This window comes from Pempheris klunzingeri, chromosome 13, assembly GCF_042242105.1.
Source record: "Pempheris klunzingeri isolate RE-2024b chromosome 13, fPemKlu1.hap1, whole genome shotgun sequence".
Lineage (NCBI taxonomy): Eukaryota > Metazoa > Chordata > Actinopteri > Acropomatiformes > Pempheridae > Pempheris > Pempheris klunzingeri.
Window position 1 is genome coordinate 2,812,811 of NC_092024.1, and position 23,402 is coordinate 2,836,212.

The following is a 23,402-nucleotide window of genomic DNA, read 5'->3' on the forward strand; positions in this document are numbered from 1 at the left end:
CTAGCCTCAGCTGCTAACAGTGCCCGTGTTAGCAAGAGTGCAGGAGTTAAATATAGAACTATACTTTTAGCCTCGGTGGCTTAAGTCAAAAAGAGTGGAGAGGAACAATGCAGGATGTCGCTGAGTGAAAAGACCTGGCCTTGTGACAAAGGGCATCACACTGCACCTCTGCCTTTCTCCTCACTGGGCAACGGCCCCTTTCAACTGCTGAGCGGGAGCAGAACAGTGCCCCCCCCCCCTCCTCCCTTTTATTCTCACACACTCTTCAACTGACTTCTCGACAAGAGAGGAGGGAAAGAAAATGAGAGGTGTGTTTGAGACTGCTATGCAGTGCAGAACTGGATAAGCTGTGGGAGTGAAAGAGGGAGGGAGGGAGAGATGGTTGGGGGGAGTTACAGTGCTGTTATTGCTCTCTACCATTCCCTCTCTGACCTGAAGAACTGAAAGGAGAGAGAGAGAGAGAGAGAGAGAGAGAGAGAGAGAGAGCCGAGCTTGAGATGGCTCTTGGCACAACTCAGTAGCCAGCACAAGCAGACACCACAAGTGGACCACACAAGCCAGAGGATATTAGTGGATGCTCTACTGCTTTAGTGCCCTTTCTCTAAGGATTACCCTTGGTGTGACCACTAATTGCTTAAACCTGGGGACAGCACAACGGCAGGTAAGTCAGCTTCTCCTAAGTTTCTCTTAATGAGAGCATTCCTGTTCTGCCTGCCCCCGTGTGGGAACAGAGCACCACGTGCCTCTGACAAAGTCAAGCTTATCAGCTGTTCTGCTTTCAGACTGAAATACAGGACACGGCTCAGGTGCAGGGGCTGCTGCTCGGTCATTAATACACAAGGCCAATAAAAGAGCGTTTTTTGATAGAAATCCACCCACTTGGCCTCATGTGAGCTGCGGTTCGAGCTGCGCTGCACCACATGAATGAAATAACTCTTCCCTGAAACATGTCTGCAATTCAGCTTGCTTTTTATACATTCTAATGATATGGATTTCAACATGTTGCATCAATTACTCGCCCATGAGAAGACAAGGGGCTACTCTTGGTGCCGTTAACGGCAAGACAGATTTGGTATTGTGACACACTGAAAAGAGTCATGAATCAAACATTACTCAATGAATTAAGTGTCATGTTGCCGTATGAATGAGACCATTTAGCTTGGGGGCTTTTGTGCCTTGCATGTGGGAAGAGAAGCCCACAATGTCAGCAGATAACAGGGGATGATGGTGCACTGAGATACTGAGAATGTAGGAGAAAGAGAAGTTATCCATCTCATTCGTCTGTTCCTGGCCTGCTCTCTACTGCACTTACTGTACAAATACACACACCACCTCTTAACAGTGAGAAGTGTCTGAGGCCTTCACGAGGTGCAGCAGGATGACATCTTTCATCTTGAATATTTATGGATTGCCGAGACGCCAAAAAGAATTCCATTTCATCCGCATGAAGTCATCGGTCTTTCGGAGGAGACACATGGCTCCTGCTAGCCGCTGTCCATTTGTCAAGGCGCACATCACCTCGCCTCAGTAAACTGAAGAGAAAATAAGAAATGAATCTCACTTCCAGCAAGGGAATCTAACACAGGTGTGGCTTCCACTGCTGTCAAAGACCCTCACTGTCAGTGTCCAGAGTTCTCTGTGCAACCTCACCCTTCCTCTTTCCCCCTGCCTCCCACCCTCTCCAGCTGAGGTGGCCTCTGAGCTCTAAGTGATATCACGGCTGACACGAGACAAAGAGAACGAGAGCTGAGATATTACTCATTAACATTTTTGTGGTCGTTCCAGCTTTATCTGAGCTCATCCTCTCCGGCTCGGCACAAGGCTGTGGAACTCAATCGGCCAAATGGCCACTCAGGAAAGACTGATCTGTGAATGTTGACTGGGCAGTCATCAGTCACAGCTTGCACATGAATCAGTCTTACTGTAAATCAATAATGTGGCCCCTGTTTAAACTGACACCACGCTGGCTAAGCTGGGGTGTTTGCCAAAGCAGCGTTGATTTGAGATGCACTAAATGTGTCGCCGGCTTACCTCATGACATTGCTATAGCTCTATGTCACTCATGTGACATGGGTTGTCGAGGACATTCTGCAGTTGAACTGTTAGGGGCGGTGTTAGCTTTAGCATGAAATTTAGAGATGGAAGACCTTTTTCAGTGTTGCAGCATGTAGCTATTCCAGTGTTCCACCGATGAGGTGACACTCTGGTAGCGGACAGTCAGGACATGCCAGGTGTATTTTAACCCCACATGAGATCAGAGGTAATGCTTGTGGCTCTGCGTGAAGTGCTTGTGTCATAATGCAGCATGTTCTCAAAGATTTCTTTGCCACTGAACACACGGAAACTACATTTTACAAAAAGAACAAGATAAATAGCCAATAAAATCATTTGAACCAGGAAAAATGAGCCCTAAAAGAAATATTTATCTAAGTAAGAGACGTAAAAGACACTATGCGTTGAAGGGGAGGACTTGTGCCTTTAAATGCTTCAAATGCATTGCTTTCGTTATTCTTTGACACCTTTACGGTCTCCTGCACATTATCAACTCAGTGACCCCATTCCTTCCTTGCCGTGCATGTGCGCATATGCTTGTGTGTTGCATGCGTGCGACTGCATGCGCATATAAGCCGATTCGATTGAGAATATGTCCATGTGCATGAACACAGACACATTACAGTGGGAGGTGGAGCTCGCTGTTGCCAGCAGTCGGTGTCTTCCCCATACGTCTGGTGGGCCTCAACAACAGCTGCCACTGACACATGCCCAGCTCCCGTCGTATAAGGGTCTCTGGACTTGAATTCCAAAAATGCAGTTTAGACACATTTGGATATTTCGCAGAACACTGGCACTTATAACTCATGTTGCAGTGGTTTAAAAATAAGCCCCTAAATGTCATAGCAACCCAAGATCTTCTTAAGATCATTTGATACGTAGCGTGCAGGATGTCAGACTGTAGTCGCTATGAAGAGTAGATTGGTTGGTAATTGGTTCTTGACATGACATAATATTAGAACTAGTGAGGTCAGTCATGAAGTTCACATACAGTAGGAATATCCTGAGTGTTACAGATGTGTCAGGTTCATCAGAGCCTAACAGGAGAGTATGTGTGTATATATGTGTGGCTTGCGCATAGATCATGTGTTACACCTTTGCATCTCTCTAAGCAGGGAAAACGTACTTTTGGTCTGATGTTTGGACATATCAAGTTCCACAGAAGGGAAAGATTAATTGATCTCACAGATATTCCCTCCTGTTCTATTCATCCCATTCCCTTCCTCATGCATGTTCTTTGAAGGCGAGTGACAAAGTCGTGACTCTTCCAGTCAAGTGGTGTGTAATGATGGCAGCCAGCCAAAGACCTCATCTGTCCTGCGGTGGGCAAAAAGCAGCTTCTATTTACTGAAAGTACTGAGATGAGGTTGACAGGTCTCCAAGACCAAATATCACACTGGAATTTCACATATCTGTTTGTGAGATGGAGTTCTTCTCCTCCCTATCATTTTATTCTCTATTTTATTTTTGTCTCACCTGCAGCACCTCATTTCATTGTGTTTATGATAACTAGTTGCTCCTTTTCTCCATGAAAAAAGGTAAACAAGAGACAAAAGAACACAGTTGTGACACCAACGCAAAACAATTCAAATGCTCACCTACCAAATTTTAAATGGGTAAAGGTGGTGAAGATTTGGAAGAGTGCCGTTAGCCGAGTATCATTCCAAGCAATCCAGAGTGTTAGAATATGATGTTTTCCATATAAGGTAAAAAAAAAACTGCACATATTTCAAAGCTGTTAAGGTTGATGTGTGTGTAAACATTTGTAACAGGCATTACCGTTGCTCTGGAGTTGTGTTTGTCATGTTTGCGTGTACCTTTGTTTTGGTCTCCACCACCTCCTGAGAGTCTATAGTAATATCTGCAGAGTAATATCTGCATGTTTGGCTTGTTTCAGTAGCTACTTACTAACTTTCTTATAAACATTTAAGTGGCTAACTAATGGCTTCATCCTCTGGGAACCAAGAGATGTTTGTATAAAATTCCATGGCAGTCCGCTCAATAATTTTTGGGATATTTAAATCTGGACCAAAGTGGTGGACCAACTGACTTTCAGACCCACATTACCACCCATGGAGCCACTCCACAAGCATGGCTGGAAACTGAAAAGTTGCCTGCTGCTGGCAATGGGTTAATAAGAGCAGTGAAATGTATGTAAGGTGACAATTATTGATGTTAATTCATGTCTGCATGTATAGGAAAACCAGTTCCAGGGTCTCTCACTTGTTCATGCAGGCTCCCTGGACTGGTGACAACTTAAAATGCAGTGATCCACATCACACCTGTTTTATTTTTTTCCAAATTCATCCCTTCAGTCCTGCGAGAAATTCAGTTATAACAAAGAAGTCAATGTAGCTGCAATGACAAACATTCTTCTCTATATGAACTGCAAATTCAATTAAAGGCATCAAATATAGGTGTGGAATCAAGATAAAGTTGAACAATATTTTTTAAACCTGCTCAGTAATCACTTGATTACTCTAATATGTGTCACAAGGGGGGATGGAAACAAAGGGGCTGTCCAATTAAAACAATGCATTTGATGCTGAAAACCTTATCGCCGGCACACCGAAGGGTCCAACATTTTCACACTGCACTATACAAGGACACCACAAACTGATTAGCTTGCCCTCTGACAGAATATGGGACCACTAGCCGAGACAGAAAATTCTGATCTAGTCGGCATGGAGACTTCAGAGACTTCAGACAAATGGCTGACCTTGTGACACTGAACCATATCTGAGACCGCTTCATCCATATGTTGTCCTGCTTGTTCCTATTCATAGAACAGCCAGAACTTGATCTCTTCCTTGATCTCCATGTCGTAAAGATGATATCCTCTCATGCCATCGTTCCAGAAGAACCTGGTGCTTGATAAGGCAGTTTTTTATCGATTGAGTAAATGCTGTTGCTATGGGACTTTGCTTTGCATTTTGAAACACCTCAACATGTTTAGTTCTTAGAAATAATGGATGTGTTCATTATTCCCATCATGTATGTCAAATCTTAGGACAGATGGGGGTGAGTCATGTATTCCTGCAGCTGCACCCCCCCCCCATATGTTCGGCGACAGTATGTTGCTTTAGAACAGTGCTGCTGACAAGTCGTGTGACTGAATACAGCATGCATCAAAGTCTTCTGTACACATCATAGCTCGTTTGCTCTTTCTCTTTTTCTTTAACTCCCACCAGCACAAATATCATAAATATGTCATATCCAATAAGTGACTGATTCAGGAAGTACTTGCGCTCAGTTGTTTATGAAGCAAAGCCAGCTGGTAAGATATTTATGTGAGAAATCACAAGCACAGAGGTTCATTCCTCTCTGTTTGCTCATTGGTGAAACCTTAACTGCTGAAGCTACAGTAGGCTCCAGTGAGAGGATCAGGTTAATGTGACATCAGGAGAATACTACAAGATGAAACCCGCCACCTATGCTGACATTTTGCTCCAGCATGGCATATAGAGTTATTGTCGCCATGAGGTATTAATAGAAGTCATCATTACAGGAAGACAAGCTGCAAATGCTTACGTTTTGTCCACGAGGATGCTTTGGCAGCTCAATTTAGCATTACGAGAAAAAGTCAACTATTAAGAGAATGTGTCTGAGTCTGTGTTACTATCTGAACAGAAAAAGCTTTTAATCCATCTCTGCCTGGAGCGTCTTTATTTTCCTAGAACATGACTGTTATGTAAAATCTGACCCCAGAGGTCGCTTGTCGTCTAGACAGGAATGCACTGTCCATCAGAATCCTGGAACAGACAGCAGTTTTGTGCCCTTGGATGGGAAATGGGTGCTCACAACAGTTTCACTATCAAGATGGATCGACTTGTAGCGTCGAGCCTCATCCACGGCTGCAGTTTTGGTAGAAATTCCCGTGTCTTGGCTGGCTTGTGTGTTTTTCTTGTCTGGACGGAAGAGCTTCTCAAGCGTGCTGCATTTTATCAGTGTCCTCTGGCAGGACAAGCTGCCAAACGCTCGCATGCAAAGAACATTTCCCACTCCTTATTTAGTCACTTTGGGTTTGTGGTGTGAATATATCAAACTCATTGAATCAAACAAATCCTTTTTTTCTATAGCATGTTGTTACATTATTTGCAGCTGCCGTCCTTGTAATGAATTTGGCCTCTCGTCTTCCTCACTTTTTTTCATGTGAGTAAAACAGAGGACATGACCGCCAGTATTGTAGCCTAATACCACATAAGAGAGGAGTAACATCATGTGTCACTATAGTAGGCTATAGTAGTATCTATCGATCACCGATTAATCACTTGCCAAAAGATAGTGATAAATGCCCCTCACAGTTTGGGAAACCCAAGGGGACAACTTTGGGAGATGGGAACTTTTGGCAGATCTTCCCATTTTAGACACCGAGACCACTGAACATCAACCTTTTTTGCTTAATTGAATAACTGTAACAGCGTAGCTCCCAGTGTGGCTGCTGTTGAGGAGCACTGTATCCTTGTGTATAAAATGACTGAAGTAAATGGAATTTCAGATAACAGTCATATGGTGTACATCAGTGAAATTCACTAACTTGCTGACCAGTGAGAAAATGTTTAGCTCCTTTTTTACTTTGGAATGGAGGCATGTGTTTCGTTGGAGCCTATAAATACTTATATATGTGACAGCTGGACTTTCCCAAACCATGGGATAGATTTAGGGTCCTGCTTTAAATTTAGGCTCAGGCCTTGACTGGGGCCTCGCTGGGTATTCGGCCATCCTTTCTTATTAGAAGGCACTATGGAATTGGATACGGGGCAATCGGTAACATTGTGCTGATGGTTTAGATGCCGTGAATGTGTGTGGGCATTGTGGCGGGTTGGATCAGACCTCAGAGTAAAGGCGCATTGTCTGCCCTTATTTTCCATAGAGACAACTGGGAATGCTGCATGACTGGAATTCAGGCCGTGTGGCTTTGGAATCCCCATTTGTTGCTCTGGAGAATTCACCACAATCAAGGCTGGAGTGACCAGTCAAGGTGGATCAAAGACTTGTCATCAATAGACCTTGAGGACAAAAAGACTTTGATGACAAAGTCTTGTCATCAATAGGGCCTGTGAAATTGCAGTGATTATTACTCTATCTCCTAAAGCTGTCAATCAGTTGTTCTGTATGTGTCTGAGTAACTTTGAGAAGTTGGACTTGAGTCCTTTAAAATAAAAGCTGCGGTAATCAATATTTTGATATTAAAATGTGTGATATGAAAGCTTACATGGTGACAAACCCACCGGTAAAAATCTCCCAGATCTGCAGTTTCCCTCATTTCAACAGAGCATTTTAGCATCTTGTAGCTCACAACTTTACAGCTCTCATCAGCACCATTTCATTTTCAGCGAAAAAGCTCTGAAAATCCACATTAAGATAAACGACTAACTCACCAGCAACATCAGTCAAAGTTTGGGCATTATAAGAGCCTTTGGCTCAGCTAAAGAGGGATATATGTCCTTCAGGAATTGGTTGAGACCAAACCGGAGCTAAAGGGAGAGTTAATATTTGACTTCATCAGCTTGAGATTTACATGATTTCAAATGGATGTTAATGTTGCTCCATGTCTGCTCAATGATGCGGGTAAATAGGCAAATGTATGCTAACACACTCACAATATCAACTTTGTAAGATGAAAACAAATTGTTGCGGTGTTAAATGTTTGTTGTGTTTCCTCCAAGAGGCTAAAAAAGCAAGTAAAGAAGTAAGGCATGTGTGAACAAGTCAATTAATTTTGTGACAGATATATTAATGTATCCACTGACTGGGAAAATTCATTTTGCACACGCATCAGTGGAAATGTCTTTTGCCAGAAGTTCAGGCCCTCTGGTAAGTTTAATAGACTTAGATGGTGTGTTATTATGTGTTTATTGAATTGCTATTTAAAACTTTTTACTCTCATTTTGCTCTCAGCTGGAACTACACACACACACACACACACACTCCTGCTTGCTCTGTTGACCGGGGGTGACACCGCAAAACGAGGCAACTGCTACAGTAGCTCCTCTGGACTTTCATGGCATCAGCCCAGAAATTAAAAATAAACCATGGAGTGCCTAACTCAGCCTCAACCATTTTGTCGCTGGTACTCAGGAGCTCTGCCTGAGTCATTTACAGTACTGCACATGTCCCTATGTTTCATCACTCTCATGCCCCCGCAGTGCCAGGCTTAATGCCCTCTACCATTGGTCATTCAAACTCTCTGGCGCTGCTTGAATGGTGGGGCGAACACTGTAATCGCTTGTATACACTGCTGTACTATGACATTTGACACAATGATAGCGAGCCCACAGCTGAAACTAATAGTTATGGACAGGAAAGAAGGCACTGCAATTAATCTCCAGTTAGGAACCAGCTCTCCTTGGAGCCAGTGTGCACTCACTGAACTCCCAGCAGTGAGATAAGGAATGTACTTAATGTGTCGGTTTGTCAGATTTTTTTTCTTTTCTGTTTGAACTGAGAGATGCATTCGCTGTTATCTTGCACTCTTGCCTCTCATGTGCTTGGGTCTTTTTCCTGGAATCAGGTGGGATTCAAAGAGATTGGTTTCAAGCATCATTAGAATTCACTGCAGTCTTAACTTCACTGACCACTGATGCAGAGGAAGATAAACATTTTTCTTGAGGTGAACCGAGACCTTTGGTAGACTCACTTTCAAACCAATTGACTCTGCATATAGAAAGTCTAGTTCCTGCAACAGCCTGTTCATTTTCATCACCTTGTTTTAATCTGGTTAATCTGTTTCAGATTGTCACTGATGTTCTACCTTTGGTGTCCCAGATTGCAGATTTTCCAAATTAAGCTTTTATCTGCACCATACAGTCTACACTACACACACATAAACTACATACACATATGAATGTGTGTGTATGTAATTTATGTGTACTGTGTATACAATAGCATGCATCTAATCTTGCGCTTAAGAGTGAATCCATGACATTTTGGCGAGATCGCTCGGGATGTCTCAGTGCATGATTCAGAGGTCAGGGTGCTATGACATCACCAGGGTGCTGCAGTGGGGATTTTGGGGGCTGGAGGCGTTTTCTGTTTGTAATTACCGCTGATGTCATATCTGAAATCTATCACAAAGACTGCACTCGCTCAGCGCGTCAAGGCTGTTGTGAGAGATCTTAAACAAACACATGCCCCTACACACAAACATACACATCACACCTCTATCCTAATGACCTGCAGTGTGTCTTTGACCTTTTATTACAGTGATTCACAGCCAGAGGCACTTTCTCAGCGAATTAGAATAAACAATCCACACATTTCTGTATAGGTGGAAAACAACACGCTTACAAACTGGTGTGATGCTGATTTCACTGTAGTCACAAAAGCTACCAGTGATGTTACACCCGCTAACCAACCTGAGACAGTTGAAACACCTGAACACCATGTGCTGCTGTTAAGAAGGCAGGTTAGCAATGAGTAGAGAAGTTAAAAAGTGTGCTAAATGTTACGGATAAGCAGTTAGCTAAAAGAAATTTACAACAGTTAAAACGGCCAGCTAAGACTTGTGAGTAAGTGCTAAAATTGAAAATGAAATGATTAAAATAGTTAGATATGGGTGATATTTCAAAGTAAAGTAATGGTTAAACCGTCAAAATCATTTGCTAAATGGGATATAAACCATTGAAATAACAACAGGAAGCAAAACAGTTAAAAAACTGAAAACTGAAACAGTTAAAAAATGTAGAAATGCTTGAAATAGTTAACTAAACTGTTTCATAGATAAACGGTTCAAATTGTTTGCTAAAAGTAACGAATAATTGGTTGAAATGTCCTCTGCTACGGTGATACTTCTAACACGAGCTAAAAACTGACCACCTGCCCCTCACAAATGTGGGGCCAGCATTTCATCCCCTCCTCTCCTCATAAACTTTGCAATGATCTCAAACTTTTTATTGCCATTGCCTCATCCTATCATTTTATTCAAGGTTCAGGGTTCATTTATTTGTCATTTTACAACATAGCGTTGCACAACAACATGAAAGTTGCAGTCCCTTCATGCTGCACACACAGTGAACATGCAGTCTATGCAGATGAAATGTAGAATGGAACAAATCACATATAAGATTAAAAAACAACAATAAATGCAGTTATTCATGTACACATGCACACTGCTATTCAATTCTGTGGTGCATTTATGCATCTAGATGAATGTAAACAGCAGCAAAAGGATAGAGATGATAATGTGGACTTCATCTTCACATTAGAAGTTCAACACCTGGTAAACACTGCCTATCAACTATGACTGTCTTTGAGCACCAAGCATCTTTGAGTGAGTCCACCTCCATCCGCCTCCCCTGTCTTACTGGAGTCTTCTGCTATGGGCACAAACCACCTTTCATTTCATCCACTCCATCTTCCTGCAGGATGGGTTGGCTTAGCTGTAATGCTGGTGAGCCTCTGTACTGTGACTGCTGCAGGATTTGGTCTTGTTGGTGGTTGTAAGACGCGATGGGCAGCGACGTCCATGTCTATAGGAGCGTACCTCTGTCACACCGCCTGGCGGCGTCCGCCAGTCTTAATCCAAACAGAAAAAATAACACTAAAACAAAAATGTATCACCATTTGAAGGAGCTATGGCTTCTGCATCTGGAATGCTTTTGCAGTTTGTGATGTTGCTAGTTTCATTTGATGTCATTAGTAGTGTCGTTTGTTGCTACATCTTGAGTAATTTGTGCGCATGAGATAAATATATATACAGAGCACATACAACAGACCATTTTCCCCTAAAATACAATCAGTCCTCAGTGGCAGCTGTCATACATTCTGCACACTGCGTAAGCCGGACTGGTGGAGCCTTGTGTGCATTGTGCTCTCCGGACGCTCTCCTTAATTGACCAAGAAAGCTGAATTATCCTGCTTGTGGAGGCGTCTAGGTGGTGCCTACATTTACCATGACGCATTGCATGCAAGCTCTGCTCCGCTCTTGGGGTTACCACCGGCCACAGACAGCTCAAAAATGGTAAAAGCAAGACTAAACAAACACTAGTCACACTGAAAATAATTGCAGCAAAAGAAGCTTATTAGCTGACAGTTGTTCTCTGTGGTGACCACTGACTCTCATCATAGCGCTGGTTACCAGGAAGTACAACAGATTTTGCAGCAGGACAACTCAGTTTTCTGGTTGGACATATGATATAGTGTCATAATCAAATCATATCAAATGAACACATATGGAGGACTCCTCTGACGTGCTGGAATAGTGCACACTACTGAACAACACTGCAGATATGAACTCACTCCTAAACAGTATTCGCCCAGCTCACTGTATGTTTAAGTAATCAGGGATACAAAACAAGCTTGCTACAGGCCACCTCAACATCACATGGGTCGTTTCAAATGATTAATACAGTAAAGTTAAATTTAAAGTCTGTCATCAATAGATTTATTTTCAGGATCTGGACAAAATGTTTGAGTCAGACTTTTAATGTCAACAGAGAAGGCTAAAGCACCCTGGAGTACCACAAATGTGCTTCCGGTGAGATACACAACCCTTGTGAGAGAAGGGGATGTGGCACACACACACACACACACACACACACACACACACACACACACACACACTCACACACACACACACTCACACACAGAAGCCAAAGCCAAAACACACAATCTGAAGCATTACAGTGGACAGATATTCAGAAGACAAATTTCAATTGAAACTAGAATGGCTGAATGGTGTAACAAAACATGGCATGACAGAGAAAGGAGCATAGCGAAATAAACTGTACTAAAAAATAACACTGACAAACACCAGGATGGTATTATTTGCTCTAAAAACAAACCACTTGTCTTCTGTTCTTGATGCAGGTAGAGGATGAGGTCCAAAAGCAGCGGGGTGGAGAGCCCGGCCAATGGGGTGCTTGGGGTTCCGCAGGGCGACCATGACATCAGCCAAGAGCAGGAAGTTGGTCTGCCCGTGAAGAGCCTGATGGCCAAAGTTCAGCAGAAGGAGGGTAATGACAGAGTGGAGGTGGAGGTGATCTCAGACAAAGAGAAGCTACTGTGTGATTCCCCTGAGGCTGGAGAGAAAAGATCGGGCGTCATGGATCTGTCCCAAGGGGATCTGCTGAGACTGCTGGGGATCATGGAAGGGGAGGTCCAGGTGGGTTGTGTTCCCTATTATATTGTACAGATCTAATCTGCATCTAATTTACCTCTGATCTGCTGCAATAAACAGGTGCAATTACAAGGGGAAGAAAACATACCTGTGAATGGCATTGTTTATGAAGCCAGTTTGACTGCAAAGTATGGAGTTGAACTGCATTTTTTTGCACAATAGCTCTATCTTGTGGCGAAAAACGGCAGTTTAACATGGCAGGAAGCAGGCAAATGCACCGTGTGTTTACCATTTGGCTATTTTGGAATTCACAACACAAATGCTACAGGGGTCTAAATCCCTAAAATGGGATGCACTGTATCCAGAGACATTTGAGAAAAATACCACATTAATTCATTCAACATGTCTGAGGCCATTTTTAATGCATCATTTCTCATATATGCAGAAAGAAACCAGTGTCTCTTCAAACAGGTGTCCAGATGGATTAAACCCCCCCCCCCCCCCCCCCCCCCCCTTCTCCTCCTGTCATAATGTACTGTAGCATTTATATGTCTTTATACTTCTATGTGATTTCAGGCCAGAGAGGATGTTATCAGCATGTTTAAGTCCAGACCGACGGTCCCAGAGGCCCTTGAATCACGTTATGGCTCTGCGGTCCCTGGTTCGGCCCTCCAGGCCCTGCAGAGAGACGGTGTCATCACTGGCACTGAGCCGCACAGCCACAGTGTCTACCAAAAGCCTATGGTAGAGGTCAGTAGAAACAACAAACCTTTGTTTGTAATATGAGCTCTTATAATATATATGAGACCACAATTACTTTTATAATTGTAAGAGTGAAGCCTAATCATTTTTTATGCAGTTGTATGCTGGGCTTCTTTTACAACTTGTCAGTGATGCACTGAAAATCAGCTGCATGACTATTTCATTCATCAACAGTTTAATGTGACATCACCTCTTGGATGTTACCACAGCAGATAAAATTCACTTGTTGTGTATCCTTGGACCCTGCTTGCGTTTGCGTGTCTCCCTGTGTGTCTGCGGTTGTGGGTCCTCGTGGCCTTTCTCAGCTGGAGCGTCTGCAGGAGAAGCACCGGGAGACGTACCGGAGGATGCTGGGTCAGCTGCTGCTCGCCGAGAAGTGCCACCGCCGCACCGTCCACGAGTTGGACACGGAGAAGCGCAAGCACGCAGACTACATGAACAAGAGCGACGACTTCACCAACCTTCTGGAGCAGGAGCGAGAGAGGTGAGGAGGGGAGAGGAGAGGAGAGGAGAGGAGAGGAGAGATGGAAAACTGATATGAAAAAAGAAAACAGTATCAAAACATATGCATATGTACACACTAAAGAACAAGATATTAAAAATATTAGTCTTTGTAACACAGACACACGTTTTCACGTTGGATTGTAATTGTATGGAGTGGGGGGAGGATGACATTGATCATGAGAGCCTGTGGAAGAGAAGAGGGAAGTGGAGTGGAACTTGTAGGTGAGGAAGGGGTCAGGCACTTTGCTGTGGGAAAGAGGGAGGTAAGGGCCGGAGAGGGGAGGAGACGAGGCCACTGGGTGGGGGAACGGGAGGAAAGACAAGTGGAGGAATAAAAGGCTTTGAGGGGAACGAATCTCCCATGACATCATCTGTGAAACGAAGTCACAGCTGAGGCTGCGACCTGGCTTGTTGATCAAGAGGAGACAAGGGATGGTAGGGCGGTTGGAGAAAGAAAAGGGGGGGTGGGGGGGAAGGATGCACTCGCTCTCCAGCATCAGAGAGGGGGTGGTTACATCACGTGTGTGCAGAGGGCCTCATGGAGATCAAACGAGCCTGATTGTGAGTGTGTAGATGTGCACTGAATGTGTATGAGAATGGAGGCCCTACTAATTAAAATACTGACAGCTGAAAAGGTTTAATTGGCTGTCGCTTGTTGGGGAATTTATTGTTGCAATTCCCATAACACATCACTGTCCATTCTCACACAATAACCGTGAGCCGTGGGGATGCTGTATTCATTTATTGTGCATTATGCATGTCAAGTCAACATGTGATTTCCTATTTATATGTTAGAATTTGCAGCAGTCCGCAGGCATGATAGCATGTGCGAGGGCAGAGTAAGAGAGAGCTTCTGTAATGTACTGTATAGGACATGTATTCATATAGTCAGTCATCTGTGGAGCAGACTAGAGACCACTTGCAGCATGCAGCATTTCATGAACTGTCAAGACTTCAAACAGTTCATTTGCAGCACCGATCCTGAGTACCTCTCTTCCTTGAGCTTTTAGTGCAGGACACAGGAAACAGACCATGGAAGCTAAATCACAGTCATGACAGCTGAGCTGCCATTGCACACAGAGGAGAGGGCTGGGAGGTCAGCAACAGACCATAGCTTACAGCAACTTGTTCTTAAACCAGTGTGCACACATGCTTAAATGGACTTGGATATTTTATGATTTCTGCCAAACTGGTTAAGGACTCTGAAACGCATTTACCCTGCTGCAAAACATGTGCATGGATGAGCACAGAAGTAGAGCTAAAATCATCAGATTACATATTTTGGTTTTCACTTTGATGAACACGCAAATGTGTGCACTGTACCATTGTAACAAAAGTAGATGTGACGGTACAGGTGAGGCTTTAGGGAGCCATGCTGTCGTTCAGCTGGTGGAACGACCAACTGAAGACCAACTGACTGACATGGCCATCCCTGGAGCCAAGCTGCAAGCCTGGCTCATTGTAAAAAAAAACACACACACACAAAACTAAATGTACCGTGATCAATCCCTTTACACGTTAGGATCCTTCCATTCGAAGCATATGGCACAAATCACAAGTGAACCGCTTTGCTTTCACTTGATCCTTGGTGTGCGTGCAAGGAAGAGGTGACCTCCTTCTTATGCCAGGTAGTTTCCAGCAGGTTCCTTGGCTCATGCACAGATCGGCCTCCGTCACCTTACAGAGAGAGTGAAAGGGATGAGCTCTGCTTGGTCTTCATCTGTCAGCACCTGCACAGCCCAGATCCTTGTATCGGTTGCCATAGAAGGACACAAAACTGACTCTGAGTCATTAAAAGACACAGACACAGCGGAGAAAAATGGATCTAAACCATAGACTGATGCGTAAGCTTACGCCAATGTGTAAAATACAGACAAGCACATAATGTGTGGAAACATGTTCAAAAACACGACATGAAAACATTCCTTTCTTTAGCTGAAACATATTAGCGTCAACACCTACACAGAAGCATGCACATATCTGCCATGTTTGGTACCGCTCTGTTTTGACATTAACTCTTTCAGGTGAGATGCAAAGCATGTCATTATCTCATCTTTATAATTGTGCTCTCCTCCAGACGTCTGGTTGAGAGTGAGGAGAGAAAAGTCAAAGGTCTTGTGCCAAACATCTGCAGGAATGCAGAGGATGGGCAGAGGAGGAGCGCTTTCTGACTGCTAGCCATCAGCCATTAACACCTCTCAGACAACGGGGCAATTTATATGTCAAGAAGTTAAAATATTTACGTGGCACGGTGGTATGTGTAATGATTAACAGGAAGAAAAGGTTCATGTTCCAGAAGGGAGTTTTAAAGAGCGTAAAGTCACGCACACATAATGAAAATGCAGACTTGAAACTGAAAGCTAAAATCATGTGGTTGTCTTTTAAGTAGTCCGACATCCACTTTGCATCTGATTTCTCTCTTTTAACACCACATCAGTCTTATGTAGTGCACACTATCACTGAGCTGCTTGACTCTTACTCCTTTTGCTCTGTCAAGAGGGGTCATTACTGTACAACACAGTGTTTTGACAGTCTTTTGGCAGTTCATGTCTGCTTCAGTCCTCAGCCTCCCGACACAGACGGACTGCAGTGCCTCTGAACAAATTCCCCAAGAAACACGGGATGAGATGTTGTTCCATGATGAAAAAAAAGAAAGTTCTCTTGTGGGTGTTGGCTTATGATTTGCACCTGTGTATTTGCTTAAGAAATGTACCCTCATTCAAACTGCTTTTTGAAACCTACAAAACATTCGAAAATGTTAAAACTAAGAAGAAACATGTGCACTCAATGTGCAGAACACTAGCAACGTTTTTCACAGGGAGGAAACCTTTCTAGTTTGTGTCTTTGTATTTCTTTTAAGTATTGCTTTCCTTGTCTTCCTTCGATTTAAAGCGTTTATCCAAGCATTTGCGTTGCCACTGGATATTCTGGTCACAGCACATTTGTCTCTAGTCATTTCTTCCTTAGTAACAGCACAGCCCTGCAAGACTACACTGTGCTTCTTACATGACTTGACCACTGGAACCAAATACAACTGACATCATAAATCTGACCTTTGCAAGGAAGTAACTTTAGAATGCCAATTTCTAGGGTATCAATGACATCTGACTATATAAGTATGAATTTTGAGAGCGGCCCTCTGAGATCTGGATAGCACCTTTGTCGCCAGACCCATTAACCACAGGCTGCTGGTAATATAACAGTGTTTACTGTCATTTATAAACAGAGGAGCACCATTTAGAATTTCAAAATGAATTCATTCACAGCAGTATAGCATGTTTAGCCCATTGTCATGCCTCCCAGCTCTTCTTCACTTCAAGGGAGGCATCCAGCTCATCCATATCTGCTTTCCTCATCACATGTAGACTTTGCAAGGAGCCCAGTTCAAGTCTAGTTTCCCCTCGAGTGGAACTACAGCAGAGACACTCTCCTGTCTCCTGTACCAGTGAGATTATGGCTTCCGGACTGCAGAGGCAATATCCTGTGCACTGAAAATGGAACATGGAGATATAATTCAATTTGCACCACACTTGCACTGAAGCTGATTTTATCAGAGAAAAATGTTGATATTTCTTTGTAGAACCTTTGTAAACATCCTGGAGAAAATCCATTTTTGTTTTCCCTCAAACATGCCATGTTTTGTAAAAGTTTGAAAATTGGGGATAGTTTTGCAAAACACTCCTCTTGTGGCAAAGGTCCCACCCCCTTCACAGTGTGCAAAGCAGAGCAGCTCACACACTCTCATACACACATTACTGCCTTATATGGGTGAGGTGACATCACTCACCAGAGGTCCGGTGGTGCTCCACTGTATTTATTCACCTTTCATTGTCCTGATAACATGCTTGGAATGTGACGGAGGAGGATCTGTGGAAGCGCAGGGGCCTGCTGCTCCGTATGTATTCTCAGAGGATTTTGTGTTATGGCAAAAACAAAGTTTATGTGGTGATTGTAGAGCATCCATAGGGGGTAAGTTTTAAATAAGGTTCGAATTAAAGTTTTTGAGGTGTTGTGACTGTGTCCACAATAGTGGAATTGTTTTTAAGGCTCACTTTGAACATTGTTAAATAAGATGGTTTAAGCTATAGATGCACAATCTGCCTTGTTGTGCTTGTGTCTGTATGAATTTGGGTTTTTTTTGCAATGCAAAAATGCTCAGGGTGAATATTGTAGCATGTCCCTGGGAGTGGAGAGGATGCAGATTTGCATTCGATCTGCTTTGCATGCATTTTGTTGGAGCCGGAGATGGGAATGGGCATGAGCAGCATAGAAAGAAGCTAAGAGAAAAGAAGACCACTTGGTGAGGGGGTGTTTGGGTGTTTGTTAAACTTTCACTAGCATTGGGTTATTTTTAGTCTCTATCCCATCAACAGGGATGACTATAGCATTTACATCTTATTGGGAGTTATAGTCTCCTCCAACTTAGATTCCTCCTTTATGAATGATGTGTGAACGGGTGAATGAGGATGTGATGCAAAAGTGCTTTGAGTAGTCAAAATGACTAGAAAGGCGTTAAAATACAGACCATTTACTGTAGATCTTTGCTTTGTTTTCCTTCTTGATCTGATTGCTTGCTCTACATACGGTAGTGTAGCACGTAAGATCTTTCTTGTATTTCACAATATACAGTTTACAACGTTTCAACTCTATTTTGTAGAACACAAATAGTCTCGTGTTTCAATTACTGGATGTCTGTGAATAATGAAATATGTTGAATGAAAATTTGTATCTTGTATATTTTAGCGTTAGAACTTAGCAGAGAGAACAATTAAAGTGGTATTATGAAATGTCTGAATAGAATCAGGATGATCAGTCACTATCATTGAAACAATAACTGTGATAAAACTTTGCATTCTGCATAAATTATTTATATTTCCATTTACAGGTGGCAAACAAAGATACATAACTACTGATCTTTGTTTTTCCCCTCACACTTTAGACTGAAGAGGCTGCTTGAGAACGAGAAGTCCTACCAGGTAAAAAAGGAAAAGGAGCATTCTAAACGTCTGGCCAAGGTGCGAGAAGAACTGGTCAAGCTGAAGTCCTTTGCGCTGATGTTAGTCAATGAGCGCCAGCAGCACCTGGAGCAAATGGACCAACAGGGTCAGCGGGTCCAGGAACTCAGCCAACAACTCCAGCAGCGTGAGCAGGCACTGAGTGAAGCCAGGGAGCGTGCTCAGGAGGATGGCCACAGGCTGCTGAGCCTGGAGGCTGAGCTTAAAGAGAAATCTGCCAAGCTCACCCAACAACACGAGGAGATGAGTGCCAAGCTGGCCAATCAGGAGATTCACAACCGTCAACTTAATGCCAAACTTTTAGGGCTTACACACAAAGTGGAGGAGCTAGAGGAGAGCAACAAGGCCTTAAGGAAATCTGAGGAGGAACTGCAGGAGCTCAGGGAGAAGATCAGCAAGGGGGAGTGTGGCAACTCCAACTTGATTGCTGAGTTGGAGAACTTGCGGAAACGGGTGTTGGAGATGGAGGGAAAGGATGAGGAGATCACAAAGACTGAACATCAGTGTAAGGAGCTGAGAAAGAGGCTACAAGAGGAGGATAGTAAAGGTAAAGACCTACGACTGGAGGTGGAGAAGCTCCAGAAAAGAATGATGGAATTAGAGAAACTTGAGGGTGCTTTTAGCATAAGCAAGGCTGAGTGTGCACAGTTACACACTGCTCTGGAGAGAGAGAAGGGCCTGACCAAAGAGCTCTCAGATGAAGTTGTGGTTCTCAGGATCCGTATGAAAGAACTGGAGTCCTCTGAAATCAAGTTAGAAAAATCTGAGCTGAGCCTCAAGGATGACTTGGGTAAGCTGAAGTCGCTGACTGTTGCTTTGATGGAAGAACGAAAGACCCTAATGGAAAGAATGAAGTCAGATGAGAGGACAAAAGAGGATATGAGTAAAATGGTCAAAGTTGAGGAGGGCAAAGTGATGGAGGTGACTGAGAAATTGATAGAGGAGAGCAAAAAGCTCCTGAAGTTGAAATCTGAGATGGAAAGCAAAATAGAGACTCTAACCATAGAAAAAGGGGAGTTAAGCACTAAGCTAGCCTACGAAATTGATAAAACTAAAGATCTGAATTCTAAGGTCAGTCAAATGAAAAAGAGGTTAGATGGGTTCGAGCAAGCAGAAAAGCTGTCTTTGAAGAATTCAATGAAATGTGAACTGGGAAGAATGTCAGACCCTGTAAAAAGAGAAGATAACAAAGTGAAGGAGCTCACATTTGAAATTGAGCACCTAAAAAATCGTCTCAAGCAGCTTGAAGTAGTTGAGGGAGATTTGATCAAGACAGAGGACCAGTACGACATGTTGGAGAAACGGTTCATGACCGAACAAGACAAAGCCAACATTCTTTCCCGACAGGTGGAGGAAATGCGCAGTCAGATAGCACGAAACAAAGCAATCGAGAAAGGAGAAGAGGAAAGCCAGGAAGAGGACCTCCGACAGCTATGCAAGCGAGAGGAGGTCAAAACCAGGGAACTGCAGGCGGATGTCATAGCCCTCAAGGAGAAGATCCATGAACTGATGCACAAGGAGGACCAACTTGCTCAGCTCCAAGTGGATTACTCTATCCTGCAGCAGAGGTTTTTGGAAGAGGAGGAGAAAGCCAAGAACATGGGTACTGAAGTTTTCCATCTCACCAAAGAACTGGAGATCGCCAAGCGTCATAGTCGAGCACTAAGGCCCAGTTTGAATGGGAGGAGGATGGTGGACGTTGCTGTGACATCCACTGGGGTACAGACAGAGGCATCATCCACTGGGCCAGCAGAGGAAGACACCCCAGCTGTGTTTATCAGGAAGTCTGTTCAAGAGGAGAATCACATCATGAGCAACCTCAGACAGAAGTGCTTGAAGAAGCCAACAGAAAAGAGTGGCACCGTTGAGCGTTGCCCTTCATCTAGCAGCGACCTCAGTATTAAGAAATCCTGGATTCCCTGGATGAGGAAAAAGGACAATACCCCTCAAGAGACCAACTTGGAAAAGCCTCTGCACATTAATGCAAATCACTTGCCTTCTGAACTAACAATGCCATCAAAGCAAGGCCAGCCTTTACACATCCGGGTAACACCAGACCACCAAAACAACATGGCTACCCTTGAGATCAGCAGCCCCACTACTGAGGATGTTTTCTCTAGCTCGGTTCCCCTCAGCCCTAACCCATCTCAACCTAAATCTAGAATCACAATCATTCCCACCTACTCTGCTCCAACCCACAAGAGAAAGTCCACCACTGGACATCAGGGCCCTGAAAGAGCCAAGTCTCCAGTCACCATCACCACAATATCCAGAGCGAAGTCTCCTGAAAGCAGCCGAGCTCCCTCCTCTGCCTCAGGTAGGCCCTTATCCCCTGTCTCCATTATGACAGTGAGCACTGCCATAGTGCCTGAAGCATCGGCCTCCCCAGAACCCCAGGAGATGACCATGGGCCGAGCTGTGTTCAAGGTCACCCCAGAGAAGCAGATGGTACCAATGCCTATACGGAAGGGCCACAACAACACCAGCATCATCACCACCACCGACGATAACAAGATTCATATTCATCTAGGCAACAGCATCACCCCAAAGATGGTAGTCAGGCCGGTGCCTGCTGTAACAGAGGCCAAGGAAATGACTTTATCAACTGGGACAGTTTTACGCTCCCCACGCCAAATCACCACCACTGCTACCAGGAGCACGCAGAGCAAAGTGATGAGCAGTATCACAATTTCCCCTGTTACCTCAAACAATTCCAGAGCCACACAAAGCACGGTAAGTTTTGTTTAAGGTTCGCTTCATCCAAATTATGAAATAAAATGTTTTCCTATAGATAGCTTTGGTTGAGATGCGTTTCTACTCTTTGTGCTAAACTAAGCTAAGCTGCTTTACAGGCTTAAGGGCAAGAGTCTATTTTTGTTTGGTGCGCATACAGCTGTTTAAATCACACAAATACCCCACTGTTTATGTGTTTGAACTCATTGACCGTGTCTCCATTGATTGATCAAGGCTCCCAGTCTGTCTGTGAGCTGTATGTTTCACTAACTTTATCGGCAGATTCATCCAACTCACCGGGTGGGCGGGGAAATCAGCTCAATGAATAAACAGGCTACATACAAACACTGCTGATTTTTTCCCACGGAGCTGACATAAAAACTGTTTTGGTTCAGTAACTCTCTGCTGTTAGTCAGCCTGGTGAAGGCCGGTCCACTCACAGAAAATGAATATGCTAATTTCCCAAAATGTGAAACATTTTCTTTGAAATGCATTATCATTTTCTTCATTATCTTGAAGGTGACCGTTGTGCCATATTCTATATTACACATGTGATGTTTCATGAAGTAAATATGTTCACTAACAGCTTCGTCTCACACTGCCAAGAATGGAGATGAAGCAGCACTGTCTCGGTGGCCCTTATAATATGCCCTTTGTGGATCAGATAGCGTGACAGAAAAGGCCAGGCCTCAGAACAGCAGAGCTAATGATGTGGCATTTTGCCACTCTGCTACAGTCATGCAGTAATTTATAGTTGCTACGCAGTGTTTACATTCACAAACAGCCGTGTAGGGCTCAGTGCCCTCTGGCTGACACAAAACAGCCCTGCACCACTAACAGCACACTGAAACCTAGCCTGTACAAGTGCTCCCCCACTGTGATTGAAGTGAAGGAACGAATAAATATTTACATTTTTCATTCACACGATTCCTTGCACATATGATCACTTACATTGTTTAGAAATTCAGAATTCCCTTTCTCCTGTAATGGGTTGTGCCCCTTTTCCATTATTTACTCTTTATGTTCCCCTCGAGTGCTCCCCTGTCTTCACTCTCCTGCCTGTGAAACTGTACTCTCTCTCCCTATTGTCAACAGACTGGGCATGATGCCCAGCCAGCTCGCACAGGACTGACCCGCATCCCAATGTCCAAGAGCCTGAAGACGGGGAAGGCTGTGCTGGGATCCCTGGGGATCACCGGTGGAGTGAAGCTGGAGTCACGAACTGAGAGTCAGTCTATGAGGATTGAAGTTAAAAAATCCACTGTGAATAGCAGTACTTTACAAAATGGAGGAAAAGCCTGACTGGCGTAATAGTACCATAATAGTACATATTTAAATATAGTGCACCCACAGACAAAAAGCACTGATGTGCCAATACAACTCAGCTACACATGCAACTATTTGTATTCAAATAAGCCCTTAATTTCCTCATTTTTGTAAAGTCTTTCATATGTCTGTCTCATATCCATTTCTGCCATTTAGATGGAAACATATTCTCTGTATTTACAGTGTGTATTGTGATGGGCATTTGGGTTAAATATGTTATCAGACTGTGCTGCTACTAACTGCTTCCTGCTTTGAGTGGTTGTCTCACATATACCTAGATATTTGTTTAGAATATTTTATAAGGACACATCATAAGTTAAAATTCTTGTCTTCATGTAAATGATGTTTATTTTTTCTGTAAAGGATTTGTACTGAAAAATATTTTCAATAAATGTGATTTCAAAGGGTAGAGTGACCTTGTCATTTATGTAGGAAAACAAGAAACACAAATATGCAGCAAAGAACGACACAAACGTTGTGCAAACAGGCCAGATCTATTTCATGTGACTGTTTCTATCTGTGTACTCAACATTACTTAGTCAGCGCTCTTTAGTGCTTATAGTCTTCTAGGCAGTCCCTACACCCACGTTACCTGTATACCTGTATACAGAAGCACACAAAAGCCTAAATAAACCTCAATCAATCAAATTTATCTATAGGCCTCATTGAAAACAAACAGATGTTGATCAATTAATTAAATGAAATTATTGCAACAGCTAAATAACTGACAACAATTTTAGCATTATATTAATAAGCTACAAACAGCTGTACCTAAATACAGTTTATAACATTAAGTATTCAGTGGTGTTTATTTTTCCAATGGGGTGTTAAATTACTTATTAAATTCTGAATGCAGCCTTTTGGCTTCCATGCTTTGAACCGTAAAGTAAAACTGTCATTTACACAGATCTTTACATTCAGCATCAGCTGTTCCTACTCAATACACACGT

General features: G+C 43.4%; 2 protein-coding genes across 2 annotated transcripts in view; one reads left to right on the top strand and one right to left on the bottom strand.

Annotated features, from left to right (window-relative positions):
• The window catches only part of tfb1m (transcription factor B1, mitochondrial), a 32,666-nt gene extending 31,177 nt beyond the window's left edge, over positions 1-1,489 (bottom strand). The window contains exon 1 of the mRNA XM_070841763.1: positions 1,313-1,489. The gene's annotated coding sequence lies outside the window, so the exon portion shown is untranslated. The remainder of the gene's footprint in view (positions 1-1,312) is intronic.
• On the top strand, positions 470-22,849 carry LOC139211539 (filamin-A-interacting protein 1-like). Its single transcript, XM_070841759.1, has 6 exons — positions 470-661; positions 11,863-12,157; positions 12,689-12,862; positions 13,180-13,358; positions 18,318-21,126; positions 22,222-22,849. The coding sequence occupies exons 2-6, from the start codon at positions 11,870-11,872 to the stop codon at positions 22,426-22,428; spliced, it is 3,657 nt and encodes a 1,218-aa protein (XP_070697860.1). The 5' UTR covers positions 470-661; positions 11,863-11,869; the 3' UTR covers positions 22,429-22,849.
• Positions 22,850-23,402: the final 553 nt, after the last annotated feature.